A 19792-nucleotide genomic window follows, 5' to 3' on the forward strand; every position below is an offset into this window, starting at 1 on the left:
GGAGTCGAGTACACGACTGCGCTGCAAAGTGAGATGACACTGCCGCCCAGCGACTAAGCACAGAACTACAGGATTCACTTTCCCATTCATGGAAAAAAGGGATGAACATAAATTAATTCAGGTGCTCATGAAATCAAAATTTTCTGTCCTACTGGAATCATTCTGAAGCCTTTTACATCAGAGTACCTGAAATACACAAACGCAACGTGATTTAAAAACTTTGAAAACCACTGAGTACATAACATCCATCCATCCATTTTCTTGACCGCTTATTCCTCACAAGGGTGGTGGGGGTTGCTGGCGCCTATCTCAGCTGGCTTTGGGCAGTAGGCGGGGGACACCCTGGACTGGTTGCCAGCCAATCGCAGGGCACACAGAGACGAACAACCATCCACACTACATAACATACACAGTGTGGCAATTAACTAATTAATTTCATAGCGTTTTTGCGATTAGCTGCTTTTTTTGGGGAGGTGGCAATTCATGATTCTGAGATATTCATTTTGAAGTCCATCTTAGATTACATGCTAAAAAAAAAGTTACCTATTTGCTTGCGTTTAAATCATTAGCCTAATAGCATAATCGTAACCTCACAAGCCAGATTGATAATTGCGATTCACGCAAGGGAGTTCTTCACATTATCAATCAAGGCAACGGACGGACAATGTCGTCTTCTGTCTCGTCTTCACTTCGCTGGTCGAATTCAACAAGGAAACGGCAAGTAAATCTGCGAGAACAGAATTAATTGCAGCGTCCATTCGTCTGTTAGGTTTGTTTGTTTTCTCCCGCCAACGGCGCTTTATAGGTTTCATCCCGCCCTAAACAACGCCTGATTGGTCCGACCTAAAAAAAAGATTGGCTGCAAACGTATCAGCGGGAGCGCTACAAGATGCTCAATGTGAACTCACCGCGAAAATTAGCTTGCTGGCAATGTTAGCAAGTAGTAGTAGTAGTACTAGTAATTGTTTATTGTTCTCGTGATTTTTTTTTATTTTTTTATTGTATTTTTTTTTTAGTGGGTTACCTATTCAAAATTTGTGATTCATTTTTTTTCTTTTTGGAAGCCATCCTGTTATTTGCTGAAAAACTCACTAATTCGTTCTTTTTTTGTGAAGTGCTAGCTTACAAGTCGTAACAGCAAAATTGACCATTCAGTTTTTATTTTTAATAAAAAAAATAAATAAATTCTCAGCAGATTTGGGGGGCCTTATTCACTATTTTCAATTCCTATATATTTGTTTTTTTTTTTGGTGGTTATGTTTAGAAAAACTCCCATGCTGTTTTCCTACATTGTTAGCCTAATAGCAGCGTGCAACCGACCTCTCAACTCGAGGTCAGACGTGAACTCGATGATGACAAGCAGTAGGGGTGTTAAGAAAAATCGATTCCGCAATATATCGCGATATTACAGTGCGCGATTCTTGTATTGATTCAATATGCAGCCTAATCGATATTTGAACATCAATTTCTGATGGAAATATTCAACAAAAAGTCCTACTTAGGGTTCGGGTTCACCCTTTAAACATGGAGATAAGCCTGAATATTTTTATTTTTATGCTGTTCAAACATGAAACACATTGCAACGTTTGTTAAATACAGTGTCGAAGTTTCAGTTAAATACATTATCATACACAGTTTACTAATTAGTATTTTCTAAATTGGAGTTAAAAAAAAATGGCAATCATCGACTTACAGATTCATATCAAATCGAATCGTGATACGGATCGACTCGCCAGATACAGACAATTCACACCCCTGGCAAGCAGTATGGAAAATTGCTGAACGGAATTAGAATCGTCGTCGGTGATGGCGTGGTTTACTCGCATGACTTACATTAACATTCAACTTCCAATCACTGACTGACTGGCGACCATTCCAGGGTGTAGTCCCACTTTTTGCACAAAGTCACCTGGGAAAAAACACATCTACCCCACGAGGAGCCAAATCGGGCCAAGTTCGATACAAGCGACCACAGCCCGTCCTTCATATGACATCACACAGCTACTCATCAACCTGATTGGTCTTTGGTCACATGATGCACGAAAGGCGAGCCGTCCTTTGTCGCCCTGTCGACCGGAGGATTTTGAGAGCTGGGCCGGGACATTTGCGCCCGCCTCCCGCGACAAGCGCTCACAATGCCTCCTCCAGAGGATGGAAGCCTGCCGGGCGGACATGGAGGTCTTGCGGCGCGAGATGTTCGAGGTCACGAGGTACAACCAGCAGGTCAAGGTCACGCTCTACCAGATGATCCTGGAGATCAAGCGGCAGACCCAGATGGACCTGGACGAGCTGCGCCAGAGCCTGCGCGACATCCGCGCGCGCATGCGCGCCATCTCCGAGAAGGTGGACCAGCTGGTGGAGCCGTCGCCCGCGTGGACGCGGCTCCGCGTGGCCTGCAACGATCCCGCCCTGGTCTTGACCATCGGGCTGCTGCTGGCCTGCGGATTCTACCTTTTGGTCCGTTAGGAGGGCGGCCTCGCTTGGGGTCCAAGAATCGGGGGTCTACTTGCACCTCGAAAGCAGGAAAGGACATTTGTTTGGGGACAATCGCGAAGGAATCGCGGACAGAGAAGATCGCTGCTTGCTCCAACTGGAAACAAGACGAGGAGGTTTTCGTTCCCCTGCAAACATTTGACACCCTTCTAAAAACCTGGGCTGGCCGCGTCAATGAATTTCCAGCATCCGTCCTTCAGCAATCGTCAACAGTCAGGACCATCTTCCGTCAATATCTGAAGTTCAACGGCATTGTCATCAGCAATCCGTCATTCGCCATGCATCGGCGCGCCGCCATCTTTGACGGACTTCCGTCATTGGCGGACTGACGGACGTATGCATCTGCCCACTTTTAATGTCAATATGGAACCTTTGTCTCCATATAGTAAGAATAAGATCATGGCAATGAACTTTTACTGAACTTTGATTTGTGTTTTGATGTATATTTTGCAATGAAATAGGGAAAAATGTACTCGGGCAGGTTGCGGGAAGGGAAACAGCCAATCACAGTGATCATCATCATCAACATGAATTTGCATAAAAAAAACAAAATGACAGAAACATCACTTAATACGTAAGCATTGTAATTAAAATCTCTGTTTTTTTTTAATGACTTTAAGTTTGTTCCTGCATGCACCATGAATGTTTTGAACAAGATTGTGGTCAATTTAATAAATTTCACTTAACACAACCATGACTATAAACGATGACATCCCAATCTCATTATGAAGTGAAGTGCAAGGATGGTAAGAGTCTGGTTGAATTAACTGGGTCTCAATTAAATTCAATATAGTCACTTATTTTGATGGTGGCTTGTTATATCATGTGCATTGAACAACTTATACATTACACAGTATTAATTTCCAATTCTGCTTGGGAGACATTGATTATATAAATGTGTAGTGTCTCTCATTGATAAACATTGACCTTTCATCAACATTCACCACCCCATAGATGCCCCAGGATGTTGGCAAAGCAACACTTTTGTCTACAATCGTGTTAATTTCGGCAATGAAAATGAAAAACAAAAAATAATTTCATCAACACAATTTTCACCAGACTAAATCTAGACTAGACTATCGACACCCCTTTCAAATCTGCAGCGAGCAAGAAGTGCAACACGCACATACACACGGGACAGACAGTAGGCGGAGTCATGGTGAAAAGTTACCAAAAAAAAAAAAAAGTAAATTATAGTTTGATTGTAACATTAATCGAATAGCTATAACGTTACAACAATAATGTTAATCCGACTGCTAACTAATGCTGGCTAACTTGCTAGCTTGTAGCATGGAGCCATAGTAGCCACTTGTTGATATACTGTAATTGTGTGTGAAATTATCAAAAACATGAGAGGAAAAATGTTAGTTTTAGATTCGAAATGGTCAACATCATCTGCTTCCAAAAAAAAAATAAAAAATACAGGGGTCAAATGATTGTCCTGACTGAAACTAGACTAAAACATTGACCGTTTTTGTTGACTATAAAAACCAGATGAATAAAATTATGTTTTCTTGGACTAAGATGCTCGATTTATAGTCGACTAAAAATGGACTAAATAGAAACGGGATGAGGTTGACTAACTATGACAAAACCTAACAAGCGTGATTGAAACTGGACTTAAACCGAGACGAAATTTAAAAATGGCGGACAAAATTAACACTAGTTGACATGAAAGTTCCCTTCAACGTGGTTCTTTGGCTAAATTTCCACAAGCGGTGATCAAACTCTTGATATGAAACTCCTCACAACAATGTTCAGGCATCTTCTATCCCCCCCAAAAAAGTTGGAAATGTGGCTGCTAAGGACGACTGACAATGGACACGAGTGCAAGACTCAAGCAGCAATCCCACACAAGCACGCTGGACCAGACAAACGTTTTCTTTTTTCTAGTATTTATTGAACTCTGGCGTACACTTTTCCAGGCTCGTCACATTCAGCTTCATCTGCTCGGCGCATCAGCCACACGACAGACCGAGTAGTCCGCAGGTCATACGGGCCGCCAAAGTGCCGTCACGCGGAATCAATTGTAGTCAAGCAATCCGAGGAAGGACGTCGGAAGGGAAGGACGACACCGGCCGGGAAATGAATACGACGACGCCAGGGAGAATCCGGAACACAAACGTAAAACTATCGGACAAGCTCTTTGACCTTTGACATTCTATGTTTGTAGCACTTGAAGTTTGGACTGGCTGTGAATATAGTTGACATGTCCAAGAAGGTCGAAGAAGACGATTGCTCATCATTTCGCTGGCGATTGATGACGCTCACCTACTCACTTATTGATTAGCTTCCGTTGAGTACAGAGCGGACGTCATATCCAGTTTTCTTCAGGCTTCATTCTCCTTCATCAAATCGTGTCTCCGATTAACACATTTGAGTCGATTGTATATATTTACACGCTCGTCAATGTATCCACAACATGTCAGTGTCAAAAATAATAAAAACTCCACCTGACTTGTTTTTCTCTCTAAAAATAAACCGTTAAAACCCAACAGTCGTCGGTTATCGAGTTTCGAATTGTATCAGGAGCGAAGCACAGCGAGACGTAACAATCGGCAACACGGAGGTCAAAAGAGCAACAACATGCGACAACACTTTGAGTCCGAAGGCAAACTCCAGCGTCGTGTCTTCACGTTTCAGCAGAAACAGAAAAAAAAAAAAAAAAAAAGAGAGAGACTGGAGCAAGTTTTGGCACTTGAAGCGGCGAGCGTGCAAAAGAAAAGACATCCGAAGAGTGATTGGCCGCCACTGAGTCACACGCTGCTCACGTTTGGCACATCCTGAACAAAAAAGTCCTCCGGGGAAAGTCTGTCAGCTCTTAACTTATTTGCTCCCAAAGACGTATTTATACGTTTTAAAAATGTTTTTTACGCTGGAGCATTCAGAAGGCTTTGAACTGAAGAAAACGCTTGAAGCAATGGCAGTTATTACAAAAACGGCCAGCAGGTGGCAGCAGAGTAAAAGAGATCAACCAGGGCCATGTTGCAAAAAACTCTTTTTCTCCACTTTTTTAAACAGATTTGTGATGAAACCTAGCTATATCCTAATGCTAATTGCTGCAAAACGGAAACAGATACAAATCTACTTTTTTCCCCCAATGAGATGCTAGAGATGCTAATCTTTCTTTATATTATGTGGGCCTTGCAAAATCAGTCAAAATCAAGTAAAGGGGGTTGCTTAAGTGAAAATGGCTGGGAAAAGGTCCCAAAACTTTGTTGTCCGTTTTGTTGCGGCAAAAACTGATGCAGCATTGGGGAAAATCGGCGAAAGTCCCACTCAGTGGATCCTGGGTGCCGATCGGTCATTCGTGGTTGTCCTCTTCAGCTTGACGCCGCGCCGGATGGCCACCAGGAAGTCGTCCACGCCGTCCCCGTGTTCCGTCTCCTCCAGCAGCTCCGGCAGAGTACGCCGTTCCGACTCGGACCCCCGGCCCGGGTCCGAGTGAGGCGACAAGGTCCCGCCGCTCCCCGGTGAGAGGGGCGTGCTTGGGGGGCTCATCGAGGACGTCCTCCCCCTGGGGAAGCCGGGGTGGTCTGGCACGGTGGGCGTCTTGACCGGAACCATGGGCGGCTTGATGGGGATGGGGCCCAGGGTGAGGCCCCCCGACGGGCGGCGCAGGTTGGGTTTGGAGGACGGCGTCCGGCGAATGGTGGCCACCCCCGGCGGGACCACCGTCGACGGGCTGGGCGGCACGTAGGATGACGCGGGGCGCTTGGACGGGAACAATCGGCGGCAGGAATGAGCGAGGTCGCCGGGACGCGGGACGGCAGGTGACTTGTCCACGTCGGAATTCTGCTGCTCGCCTTCATGATCCGCTCCCATTGAGAAGTAGTCGCAGTCTAAAGAGGGTAGACATGAGATCAGGTCTAACCATCACCCTGAATCTAACCCTTGAGGGCCAAAGTCCAGCGTGTTTTCGAGGTTTCCCTCCTCCAACACGCCTGATCCAAATGATCAGGATCGTGATCAGGCTCTTGCTGACGAGCTGATAATTGAGTCAAGTGTGTTGGAGGAGGGAAACCGTGAAAACATGCAGGACTGTCGCCTTGGAAGACCAAGCCACACAACCCCTAACCCCCTAGACCAAGTAGCCCTGAACCGAAACCCACCAACTTGCGTGGGGCCAGCGTCCTCGGAGCAGCAAGGTGTGTTGGTTTGACTGCTGTAGCCGCTGGAGCCCTGCAGCGAGTCCCTGCAGGAGCCGTGGAAGTCCAGGTGGAGGCTGCGGGCCAGCGCCTTCGCCAGCTCCACGTGGGCCTCTCGGTCCTCCTGCACACAAACGCACCATGAGTTGCAAGAATTCAAGGCCGGTGCCGCTCATTTGAATGAGAAACCTTGGACGATGTCACAGGCGAGCTTCCTTTGTGTAGCTCCTCCCCTGGCGGCTCAACAGTCTCCCTCCGCTCCTTGCCCCTCCTCAGGGCGTTGAACATGGGCTGATCATACGGGCCCGGCTTGGCCCAGTCCTGGCAAGGCAAGGCCCAATTGTCAATGCTTGGCGTTGAGCTGTTAGCATGTTGCTAAGCTAAAAACAAGGAAGTCTCCAGAGCTGTAGTCATGTTCACCTTTATCTGGCCCAAGTCAAGTTCGAATCCAAATAAAGTCCAAGTCACAAAGGTCCGAGTCCAAGTCAATTCCGAGCCTACAAGATCCGAGTCCAAGTCCAGATGAGATCAAAAGCGATTATGCCCGGCTTGGCCCAGTCCTGGCAAGGCAAGGCGCAATTGTCAATGCTTGGCGTTGAGCTGTTAGCATGTTGCTTAGCTAAATACGAAGTCAGAGCTGTCGTCGCGTCCACCTTGATCGGGTCCAAGTCCAAATAAAAGTCCAAGTCACAAAGGTCCGAGTACAAGTCAATTCCGAGTCCCCAAGATGAGATCAAGAGCGATTACAATGACCTGGAATGACTTTACACATAAACATTGAAGTCAACGAGACAGCCACGAGGAGCGAGTGGAGGACAAATGAACCTTGCAGGATGTGACTCGGCACCATGACGAGATCATGGAGGAGCAAAATGGCGGGACGTCGGCCAAACGAGAAGAGCGGATGGGAGGGAGAGGCCGAGAGGACGGCGGGGATGAGGGTGAGGTGGCGCTTGAGGAGGAGGAGGAGCATGAGGAGGGCGAGCACGACGAATGGAGATGGGGGTCTCGCTGTATCGCGTCGTACAGCCAGGGGGCGGCGTGGTGCTGAAAACCGCCGGACAACTGAAGGCGAAAACAAGAACGGAACGTGACGTTGACGTTCATGACTCGACGACGGGATCGGAATGGCGAAACTGGGATCGATTTCCTGGACGGGACTCACCTGCGACGGGTCCGGTGGCATGGGCGACGGCGACTTGGATTGGGAGGCGTCTTGCGAGATGAAACCCGAGTCGTGGGACGACACGGAGGAGAGGCGGGCCGGCGTCTGCTGCGGCAGCGCCACCGACGACGACGACGACGACGAGGTGCGGTAGCGGAAGTGCGAGGCGGGCGAGTGGCAATGCGAGCCGCTCGAGCGGGAGTCGCTGCTGTTCACGCTGTTCAGGCTGCTGCAAACAGAAAAAAACAAATGTAGTTGTCAGCTCTGTCCACTAGAGGGCAGCACAGCCCCGATTTGTTGATTTTTTTGCAACCTGCACATGCTGGACTTCCTGGACACGGTGGTGCTCGGAGACGAGGGCGGAGTCTGATAGGACCAGGAGCACTCGGACGCCTTCAGGTCTGCGATCACCTGTGAGGGAGGAAGAGGAAGATGAAGAAGGAGGACGAGGACGAGGAAGAGGAGGAAATGAAGAAGAGAGGACGTGCTTGTTCGCTGGCGGGGGGCAACTTGTGAGGGTCCATCGTCAACATCTTCAGGTCGTCCGTCAGCGTCTGCAGGTGACCCATCTCGCCAAGCGTCGACATCTCCTCCTCCTGACGCGCACGTGCACGCACATGTTTTGCACAAACACGCACGCAATGCATACATAAACACAAAAAAAATGCACAAAACGTGCACGCACCCAATAAATACTAGGGGCGTAACGATAAGCGAGATATTGTGATATCGTGAAATTAAAACTGCCACAATATCGTCGTCGGAGTATTTAAATGCAACACATCTGTTAAAAAAGTCGTGTTGATTTCCATTTGTGCAGTTCTAGCACCCTCTGGTGGCGACTTTTTTTTTTTTTTAGTGCAGTTTAATTTTCACAAGGCATGCTTTGGCCCTTTTTGTTTCAAATTTATGCTAATGGTCAGATGAAGGGGAACCGAATTTGCTTGTGAAATGAGTCAATATGTGGAGGAACTCAATGTGTGCGTGCATGAACATAACATAATAATTATGTACAAAAAGCACAATATTGTGCTTTTTTTTTTTTTTTAGTATGAGCAAATTTTTTTAACAACATTGTGACTTTTTTTTTTTTTTTTTTTTTTTTTTTTTTAAATATCACCGACCTCACCACAACATCGTGATAATTATCGCATGGTGACGTTTGGATGTCGTTACATCCCTAATAAAACCTCTCACAAACATGCGCAAACACGTCACACACGCATACAAAACGCACACGCTGACACAACACAATCACACAAACGCGGACTGGCGTGTGCGTGCGTGTGTGCGACGGACCACGACGGGCCTGATCATGGCGACCAGGCAGCAGAAGCGACCGCGCTCCTCCACCAGGGCCCGCCTGACCGCCTGCTTCTCGGCCTCCTCCAGCAGGAAGTACTTGTCGCTCACTTCCTGTTTGGCACTGTCCAGCTGCGGCTGCAGGTCCCCGCGGCCTGGAAGCACGCACAAACCACGTGAGCCGACGACGACGATGGCGACGGACCCGTCACAAAATGGCGGCCATGTCACGGGCTTTTCTTACCGTAGACGTCGGCTGAAGATGCAATTGGCATGGGGGGGGGGTTGCGATCCGACAAACAAAAGGTGAGCAAAATGTCACTTATGGGAAAACAGAATTGTGATTGGTCGCATGTTTTTGAGCCGACCTTTCTTGGCTTTCTTCTGCAGCTTCAGCGTGTCTGACGAGCGCTTCTTGATCTCATGACGGGCTTTCTTGTACTCTGTTTACAATTCACAAACGACACACGCCAGATGAAGGAAATACACACCAAAAGAAAGCGTGTGTGTGTGTGCGCGCACCTTTGGCGTGGTCCTTATCCAGAGTGTTGGCGACTCTCTTCCACTCCTCCATCTGCTCCTGGAGGGGGTTGATCAGGCAATCTACAAACAACCTGCGCACGCACACACGCCATCAATTCAAGGAAATAATCCAAACAAGTAAGCTGAACGTTCATCCGTGCACCAAAATGGAGGAAATGGAGGTCTAGTGGTTGCCATGGAGATCCGGGAAGGAAGAGAGGGAAGCAACACCTGCTCACACAAACGTGCGCTTGTACGTACGTGGAGAACTGCCGGAGTTTGGCCTCGATGCTGCGGTGCCTCATGCACATCCTGGTGAGGGCGGAGCCGATGTCCCTTGTCGCCCCTGGCAACGACATTTGAAAGGGTTGCTCTTCTTTTTCCAGCAACGTGACCCAGCTTGCTCCCATTATGACAATTTCCCCTATTATACAGTAAGACTATTGTAAAAAAATAAATAAAAAATCCCTATTTGGTGGATTTTTGCACGCTTTATAACTATTTTGTTCTGCCTCCTGTTTATTTTGGATGTAATTCTACTTTGGACCACTAGATGGCAGAACACTATTTTATATTACACTAAATTTGCAAGAAGAAGAATGAAAGCAGGAAGTATTTGAGCCCAGCCACTTCAGACATTTGACAACTTGCCTTAAATACATGTATAAATTATATGCTTAATGATGTTTAGTACAGGAGGAAACCTGGATATATATATTTTTATCAAAGAAATATAACTGGAATTCAACAAAAGATGCCTCAAACAAATCTAATAATGGGGTCTAAGGAACTGAGTGATAAAAGAAAAAGGTGGTCTTCAAAGCAGCACATACCATCCACTTGTTATTTTCATTATTATTATTATTATTAATTATTATTATTATTATCATTATTATTATTACTTATTAAAAAAAGAGTGACCACCCCACCTACGGCCTTATACTAAGTGCCTACGAGCTGTATATGTCTCATCGGTACGTATACCGTATAGTTTATACAGTAGTCTGCTCGTGAGGTGGGAGTAGCAAGATGGCCGCCCTGCGACTTCAACGGCTTGCACTGGCGTGTATGGGCTATCGGCTATCCAATCACGTACAGGTCAGTGAGCCCAGCCCGCGAACTTGCATTTGAATGGACTGTCAATGCCGCTCGTCTGGGAGACGTGATGCCAGAGGCGGCCATCTTACGTTGCCTCTCACAAAGGCCACCTAGCTTAAATAGATTGATTTCTCTGCAGCGTTTTCACAATTATTTTCTACAAATTCCACTTCAAGTACATTTCATTGCTAAGAAATGACGTCTTTTTTTTTTTTCTTACAAGATATATCTTTGGGTGCTATTCAAATACTCGTCGCCTGTATCATGTCGTCAGAGCGAGCAACAACAAGTGGCAACGTAAGATGCCCTGCCCTCGAGCTTCAGCCGCAAAGGTCCTGTTAACAGGCTGGGTCTATATTTTTGTGTCATCCATTTCTTTTGCTCTCTTTCAAAATATGTTTTTATTTCTTTAAATGTGCGTGCAATTTTTTGAAAGTATAATTGACGGTCTTAAGAACGATATGTCTGGTCTGCAAGATGAAGGAGGGGGGGACAATTACTTTATAGCTGTCATCCAATTTATGCTTAAAAGAAGAGATGCAGTGAAAACAAAGACATGCAGAAGTGCTTAAAGTGAAGAAGAATTGCAATTTTGGCCCAGATTTTATGGCCAAAAGACAACCGGATTGCTGGGACATGGGAAAGGTTGCAATTTGTGGCTTATTTTTGGCGCGAGCGAGCGCTGGTGTCAGGGTGCGGCCATGATGATGCTGCATTGCACCACTGACACCTCCCCCCTTTCCCCCTTCTTCCCTCCCTCCCTCCCTCCCTCCCTCCCTTCCTTCCTCCTCTACTTAGTTTTCACTCAAACGCTCCAGAAACTCTCACTCGCTTCCAATCAGTGTTTTTTTGTTTCTCTACGATGGCAAATCAATCATCAGTCATCACCAGACATCAATAAACATCATCAGTTGATCCAAAAATGATTATTAACCCTCTTGTTATATGTCGGGTCAAACTGACCCACTTTCAAGTTAAAGAACAATTCATTGGTAGAAAATAACATATTTGCAATGAAAACAATTACGAAGGAGCTCTAACAATGTTTCTCTGGATGCTTTTGAAACACTGAGCATATACCGGGTCAAACTGACCCAGCATATCAATATTTTTTAGAAACTTTACATCAACAGACATTTGATAGTTGACATTTGAGCAATGAAACGGTTTAAGTTAATAATGAGCTGTAAGCAATTTTTATTGGGTTGGTTTCAGAATGTCATGTATTCCCGGGTCAAATTGACCCATTTCAGGAGTGAAAAAGTAAAAACATTATTTTATTTTTTTTTTGCTACGAAACATCATAGAATGGGTCAAATCGACCCACTTATAAAATATACATATCAACAGACAATTAAAATTTTGACATATTTGTATTGAAAAATATTAATCATGAGCTATAATTCATTATTAGCGCACTTTTGGAACATTAGCCCGGGTCAAATTGACCCATTAAGAGTAAAAAAAAAAAAAAGTCAAAATATTAGTTTTTTTCCTGCTACAAAACATCTCAACAGAAAATGAAAATAGACTCACTTTGATATTTTCAATTCAAATGTTAAATGTTTATCGTAATGTTTTTGGAACATTAAACATAGCATGGGTGGGTCAAATTGACCCATTAAAAAAAACACACAAAAAAAAAAAACTTTTTATCAACAGACAATTAAAATTTAGACATATTTGTATGGAAAACTGTAAATCATGACCTATAATTCGTTATCAGGGAACTTTTGGAGCATTAGCCCGGGTCAAAGTGACCCATTTGAAAGTTCAAGAACTGCAAATAGGAGCATTCTATGATGAAACTTGTCAAAAACTGTAAGTGGTTCAATTTGAATGAAATTGCAATGAAGTTTCATATTACAGCTGAGCTGCATGCAAAAAAATACATCATAAATGTTTTGTCAGTTTTGGTCCTCCATACAAGACGTTTTGCGTCATCAGCGAGTCTTCGGGTGCGGCTGCACTTTCACACCAGTCCGACACGATTTCCAGTGAGAGCAGCGAGGTCATGCGCAATAAATAGCACACGCACACGCGCATGCACGCACACGCGCATGCACGGGCGGTGTTGGCATGCCGCGAGTGTGCGTGCGTGCAGGCTTGGCATTTTTTTCAAATGAGCGTGTGGGGATGTTCCCTCCTGTCCGCTTTGACGCTGCAGCTGGCGTCCATTTTTATTTACTTATTTATTCATTCATTCATTAACTCGCCTACTTTCTTGTTATTCACTCATTCAAACCCAAAAACGTGTAAACACATTTTTTAATACTTTGCCCTTTACTCCCAAACACGCAATTAGTTATTTATTTATTTATTTATTTATTTATTTATTTATTTATTTTTTATGCAAGACCTGCAGGCTTTGATGCAACTTCTGACATGAAGAGGTGGCTTAAAGCAATGGTAGTTATTACAAAGAAATGGCCAGCAGGTCGCAGCAGAGTATAAGAGATCAGCCAAGGCCATGTTGCAACAAGCTCTTTTTGTCAGTGTTTTCACCAGGAATGTGAATAATGATGAAACTTAGCTATATTCTAATTCTAATTGCTGAAAAACGGAAACATGTACAAATATACTTTTTTTCCGAATGAAAAAAAAGAGACTCTTATCTTTCTTTTGGTAGGTTCCATGTTTTTATAGCAATAGAACACAATATTCTGTGGACAAAATTAGGACAAAGTTTGTTGATAAATAGAAAATACTTCAATGTTTTCCCCCATTATAAACAACCATAACAAAATATTTTTGATTTTCTATAAGAAAGGGTACAAAGTGATCGTAGGAAAACAAATTCTTCATCATAAACTGTTCAGAAAATACAAAAAAAAAAAATTTGCCTTCATTGCACTTCTTTTGTGGATTTTTTTTCAGCCTAAATAAAGTGTTACAGATTTATCATGCAGCAAATAAAAAACATAAAACAACATCCAAATTATTTGTCTCCATCCAACCATCCGTCCATTTTCTGAACCGCTTACTCCTTACAAGGATCGCGGGGGATGCTGGAGCCTATCCCAGCAGTAGACCCTGAAGGTTGCCAGTCAATGTCTGTCTCAGTTTAACCAAACCCAAACAGTGCATAAAAATAGCCAAACTGAAACGAAACTACTACATCGATATCATAGTGCCGGTATCGATCCGATATCAATATTGACTCGGTATCGATAATATCGATATTTGGATGGATCTACCCACCACTAGCATATACACCAGATGTTGAACGAGTCGAGCGAGTTTTGGATTTCTTTAAGCCGAGCTTGTGTTCAACCTCCAGCAAATCAACTGGCAGCTCTCATTACTACCCGCCGTGCGTGCGTGTGCGCACGACTGCCGTGTGCGCGTGTGGCAGCTGTTTGATGTTTATTTCCGGATCGATATCGGCAAGTGGGGGACAGCTGCCGATGATGGACAGACGGACGGACGGACGGTTCTTGCGGGTATTTCTAGAGCCGTGTAACCGAAGCTGGGATGCAAAAATAGCCGAGAGTGTGGAACGTTTGACCCACTTGGTGCTTGTGAGAGGAACTTTTTGGAAAGGTTGTCCGCTCTGACATCACTAAATCACTACTTTTGTCAAAATCAACTCCTCAACCCACTTCCACAAAATGCCATCCAAATGCCACAGTGCAGAAAAATCACTGCTTTTGTCCAAATGTAGCTCATCCACTGAACGCCACATCGCTCTCTGCCACCAAGTTGTTGCAATATTACATGAAAGCGCGACTTTTGTTCCAAGATGCCGCAAGATGGCGGCAAAGCACTACTTTTTGTTGCAATGCACCTCGTCAACTCACGTGCACATCAAGATGCCGCTGTAGATCATCAAAGCACTACTTTGCTCCAAATGAAACTCATCAACTCACTCGCTTGTGTTTCTTTGCCATCAAGGTGTTGCAAATTTGACACCAAAGCACTACTTTTCTCGAAATGAAACTCCTCAACTCATTTCGACATAGTTCTTTTCGACCAAGACCTTGCAATATGATATCAAAGCACTACTTTTGTCCAAATGAAACTCAGCTGACTTGCTTTTTTTTCTTTGCCATCAAAGTGTTGTAAACTTGACATCAAAGCACTACTTTTGTCTAAATGAAACTCCTCAACTAATTTCAACATAGTTCTTTGCCAGCAAGATGTTGCTATATGATATCAAAGCGCTACTTTTGTCCAAAAAAACCTCATCAACTGCCTCAACTGTGTTTCTTTTCCATCAAGGTGTTGTAAATTTAACATCAAAGCACTACTTTTGTCTAAATTAAACTCAACTAATTTCGACAGTTCTTTGCCAGCAAGATGTTGCAATATGATATCGAAGCACTACTTTTGTCTAAATGAAACGCCTCAACTAATTTCGACATAGTTCTTCGCCCGCAAGATGTTGCAATATGACATCAAAGCGCTACTTTTGTCGAAATGAAACTCACCAACTCACTTTCGGCATAGTTTATTGCCAGCAAGGTGCCACAAGATGGCAGCAAAGCACAAATTGTGCCTGGAAGCAATTTTTGAACTCACTTCCACGTAGTTCCTCGACACCATCATGCCACAAGAGGGCGCCAAACAAATCCATAACTAATAACGGCGCATAGCCCCTTTTAAAAAGATCCAACAAAGTGTGAAGAAAATCGACTTTTGGGAATACCTGAAAGTCGATTTGATGTCAGAAATGTGCTTGTAAGCGTTTGCGAGGGCGGGACTGTGTAGGTGCGATCCGCAATCCTACCTCGACTGCTGGTCGCCATGTCAGCCACCTTCTGGAAGGCGTCCAGGAAGGACGTCACCGCCACCACCGTCGTCCTGACACACACAAACACACACACACACACACACACTTTGGTTACATTTCAGTCATCCGACTTTGCTTTTTTGGACTACTTTTCTCCTTCTTGTTGGACAAGCAAAAGTCACACAATTTTACCTTAAAATTTCAAGCAAATTCCAAATAACTGTGGCAAAAAAAATAAAAAATAACTGACAAAAATAATAATAATAATAATAATAATAATAAATATTTTAAATAACTGTAGCATAATAATAATAATAATAATAATAATAATAATAATGTTCCAAATAACTGTGGCAAAAATAATAATAAAAAAATATTCCAAATAACTGTGACAAAAATAATAATAAAAAATCCAAATAACTGTGCTAAAAATAATGATAATAAAAAATATTCCAATTAACGGTAGCAAAAAAAATTTAAATTAATAATAATAATAATAATAATAATGATAATAATAATAAATATTCCAAATAACTGTGGCTAAAATAATAATAATAATAATTAAACAAAATATTCCAAACAACTGTGGCAAAAAAAAATAACATTTACAAATAACTGTGGCAATAATAATAATAATAATAATAATAATAATAATAATAATAATAATAGTAATAATGATAATAATAATAAATATATTCCAAATAACTGTGGCAATAATAATAATAATAATAATAATAATAATAAATTCTAAGAATCAAATGAAACCCAGCACAGTTCAAAGTCTGACTCCAGTCAGGTCATGTGACCCCGCCCCCACAGACCTCCAAGATGGCGAACATTACCTGAGCTGTGACTGAAGTTTGCTGGCCTTGCTGACAAAATCTTCCCATACGGGATAACTGCCCTGTGTAACAAACACAACAAGACGATGAAGATGATAATGATGACGATGATGAGGAGGATGACGTGCGGGTCTGCAAAAAAAATTGATTAGATGAAGAGTGACAATTAAACATTTCTAAAACCACAACAACAGATACTGACGTGCATGATAATTTGCCACCTCCACAGTCTAGTGCCAACTACTGGCAAGGAGGACTTCGCATGTCTTTTCTTTATTTTATTTTATTTTATTTATGTATTTTTTTTTAGCAATACTCACTCATCTCAAAAGCGAACATTTTCGGATTTTTGGGGTTAAAACAAGGGTTGGGTAATTTTTGAAAAGCTCCTGATTTGCTTGGATTTTGAAATGTTTTTTTGTTTGAGTGTGGCCTCCATTCCTGAATCGATACTAAACTGCAACGTATCGTCGATTTATCGTCGCGCCTATTTAAAACGGGACAAAAATCGCATCCTTGCATAAGATTCATTCTCGTCCAATTTATCGATTGCCTGATTGATTGAGTTATTGCTTGATTGATTTCAGGTCGGTTTGGTTCCTCTTTTCAAGCTCAACTTCACATGTCATCTGACATCTTTTTTTTTTTTTCCCCCTCGTCACTCCTCCTCCCCTCCAGCTGTGAGGAGCTGCATGGCCCGTCGTCGCCATGGCAACACTGCAGAGCGGCAAGAGGAAACGACGTGCAGGGGGGCCATTTTTCTACCTCCATTTTTATTTTTTTTATTTAGCTGTTTGTTGTTCTAGCTTTCATCATTACAGCTGCCCTCCTCCTCCTCCTCAACGTGATTAATATGCACGCCTGCCTTTGTTGGCGTGCCCCGCATTTTGGGTTGGGAGGAGGGCTGGGCAGGCCCTGCCATCGCATCCATCATCAGCCAGCCGGGACATAAATTGTCGCCGTGGCAACAGCAGCGGGTCTGAACTGAAGGACCTTGAGGAAACCATGGCTGCTGCTGTTTTCTGGTTTCGGTGTCGCTCAGATTCAACATGAGGGACGAAAAATGGCGGAAAATTGGGGATGGAAAGGGGACCGGTTCGGATGAAGCAACACATGTCAACCAATCGCCCCCAGATCAGTGTTTCCATGGTGACCAGGAGATGGAAACAGGAGATGGGGGCCTAGCCTCAAAAAAAGAGACACAAGGCTCATCCTGTTGGTGGCATAATACTACTACTACTACTAATAATAATAATAATGATAATAATAATAAGAAATCTGCGATTGGCTGGCAACCAGTTCAGGGTGTCCCCCGCCTACTGCCCGAAGCCGGCTGGGATAGGCTCCAGCACCCCCCGCAACCCTTGTGAGGAATAAGTGGTCAAGAAAATGGATGGATACTACTACTACAACTACTACTACTACTAATAATAATAGTAATAATAATAATAATAATAATTTTTATTATTTATTATTATTATTATTTATTATTATTATTACTTAAAAAAAGGAAAATTGAAAATGTTTGATAGCACTTTTATTCAACCCGATATCAGCAAGAGTACTCATCATCTCATGAGTAATCACCGATTTAAAATATCAATATTGTAGCCTAAAAATTACATGAAATTTCAGTTTCATTTTCACAAAAATGCAATCCAATAATACTAAATGTACAGAGCATAAACATGAATTGTTTGACAATGTATGCATACAGTGGACCTGGATCATTCCACTTTGAAAAAAAAAAAAATCCCCTTTTTTGAATTTGAAATGAGCATTTGCACCTGGATCGTTCCAATTAAAGATGCAGCCATTTCCATTTCCACCACTTGAGCCAAGGCAGCATGAGGGTGTGGCAAATTCCTCACACTTTGACGCCTATGACGTCAATCACACGTCACATGATTACGGTGATTATTTCGGTGATAATGATAATGATCAACGTCTCACCTTCAAGTCGGCTATGACGTTCTGGAAGAGACCCCCCAGCGCGCTGCACTCCCTCTCCATGCTCTCCATCTTCACTCAATCGATCAATAACTTGAAAAAAAAAGAAAAGAAAAGAAGAAGAAGCAAAATCAAAGCGAGACGAGTCCCAAGCGAATGCACGCACTGAAAGAAGGGGTGTTTTTTTTCCCGTCTTTCTCGCCCCGGTTGACGGAGCTCCAGAAGCGGCGGGCGGCGTCTAGTGTGCGCCCAGCGGGGATGGAGGCGGTGTCCCCGCGGGGAGGAGGACAAGGAGGGGGACGAGGAGGAGGAGGAGGAGGAAGAGGAAGAGGAAGAGGGGGAGGAGGAGGCGCGCGCTGGGGGAGCGAGCGGGGAGGACCGCCGCCGTCTTCGTCATCTTCTTTTTCCACAAGGTTATAGAGACCGCGGGGCCGCGCCTCTCAGGGAGGACGTGTGCGCGCGTCACATAGGCCACGCCCTCAAATTATTATAATTTGAATTAAACTGTAATTCAACAAAAGATGCCTCTGCCAAATCAAATATTGGGGTCTAAGGAACTCAGCATTAAAAGGAAAAAAAGGGGTCTTCAAAGCAGCACATACCGTCCACTTATTATTATTATTATTTTAACTTGTTAAAAAATAGTGACCATCCAAGCACAAACCCCCCACCCCGCCTCCTACCTGACACTAAATTCCTACGAGGTGTATATGTCTCATCTGTACATATACCGTATAGTTTATACAGTACAGTAGTTTGCTCGAGAGGTGGAAGTAACAAGATGGCCACCTGTGACTTCAACGGCTCTCGGCTAGCCAGTCATATCACTGATCTATATATATGACTGCATGGGCGATAGACCAAGACTTTTAAGGTCGCGAGGATGCCATATTGCTCCTCCCAAGAAATGTTTCTCAGCATAGCATCCTACACATTTACAGGCTGTACACGTATGGCCGTCATCTTGCCCTACCTGTCGAACAATCCCTTCACACACGCCGCAAAAGGACGTGACGTCAGCCCATCAATCAAATGCTTCCGCTTGTTACACTATAGCGCCGCCCCCTGGCCTGTCATCAGGACTGCAAAAGTGTCGCGATTTACGCCACTCGTGACAAAGTCAATCACGTGAACCAACGTTATTTTGTATTTTTTTTTTAATGTTCTATTTTTCTTTCATTAACAGGATTGTTCGCAACAATTTCCTCCACGTGTGTAGTTAGTTAGCAGCTTGTGGCAGTTGAACCCGGACCGGAAATGCATGCCAGGTCGTCTTCAAGCGCCAAGCTGTCGCCATCTCCTGGCCAGTATGAGAAATGCTGTCGGTGACAACATCCGGGAATCCGACACGAGAAAAGGCGTGGCGTTTTTTCCCCATTTGTGTCGAGCGCTATGTTGTCTTTTCGATTTAGAAATAACATAAAAAATATTAGACTTTCCTTACTCGTTCCAGACATTGTTGCCTTGTTTCCTTGCTTCTGCAAAAACGTTTCAATATTTTCAAATACAAAAAATAAAACCCCCAAATTACTTTTTTTCT

The 19792-nt window shown here is 43.8% G+C and overlaps 1 protein-coding gene across 3 annotated transcripts; it reads right to left on the minus strand.

Annotated features, from left to right (window-relative positions):
- Nucleotides 1-3180: 3180 nt before the first annotated feature.
- On the minus strand, nt 3181-19771 carry LOC144007326 (protein MTSS 1-like). Of its 3 annotated transcripts, none has more exons than XM_077506864.1 (16): nt 19226-19771; nt 18256-18345; nt 16303-16364; nt 15458-15531; nt 9892-9976; nt 9631-9722; nt 9477-9551; nt 9353-9364; nt 9106-9263; nt 8295-8402; nt 8120-8217; nt 7807-8035; nt 7467-7706; nt 6831-6962; nt 6606-6765; nt 3181-6335 (listed from the first exon to the last, which is right to left on the minus strand). In XM_077506864.1, the coding sequence occupies exons 2-16, from the start codon at nt 18322-18324 to the stop codon at nt 5773-5775; spliced, it is 2157 nt and encodes a 718-aa protein (XP_077362990.1). In that variant the 5' UTR covers nt 18325-18345; nt 19226-19771; the 3' UTR covers nt 3181-5772. The 3 variants fall into 3 exon arrangements, with proteins under 3 accessions (XP_077362990.1, XP_077362991.1, XP_077362992.1); XM_077506865.1 differs by lacking the exon at nt 19226-19771 and adding an exon at nt 18419-18917; XM_077506866.1 differs by lacking the exons at nt 7467-7706; nt 19226-19771 and having other exon boundaries at nt 3186-6335; nt 18256-18914.
- Between the last annotated feature and the right edge of the window lie 21 nt (nt 19772-19792).

This window comes from Festucalex cinctus, chromosome 19 (assembly GCF_051991245.1).
Source record: "Festucalex cinctus isolate MCC-2025b chromosome 19, RoL_Fcin_1.0, whole genome shotgun sequence".
NCBI classification, from domain to species: Eukaryota; Metazoa; Chordata; class Actinopteri; order Syngnathiformes; family Syngnathidae; genus Festucalex; species Festucalex cinctus.

Excerpts from the sequence above, each read along its gene's own strand:
- LOC144007326 (XM_077506864.1), bottom strand. The coding sequence starts at position 18,324 with ATGGAGAGCATGGAGAGGGAGTGCAGCGCGCTGGGGGGTCTCTTCCAG. Across the intron at positions 8,036-8,119 it reads AGGAAGTCCAGCATGTGCAG|CAGCCTGAACAGCGTGAACA; the intron begins GTTGCAAAAAAA and ends TTCTGTTTGCAG. Across the intron at positions 7,707-7,806 it reads TGCCACCGGACCCGTCGCAG|TTGTCCGGCGGTTTTCAGCA; the intron begins GTGAGTCCCGTC and ends TTTCGCCTTCAG.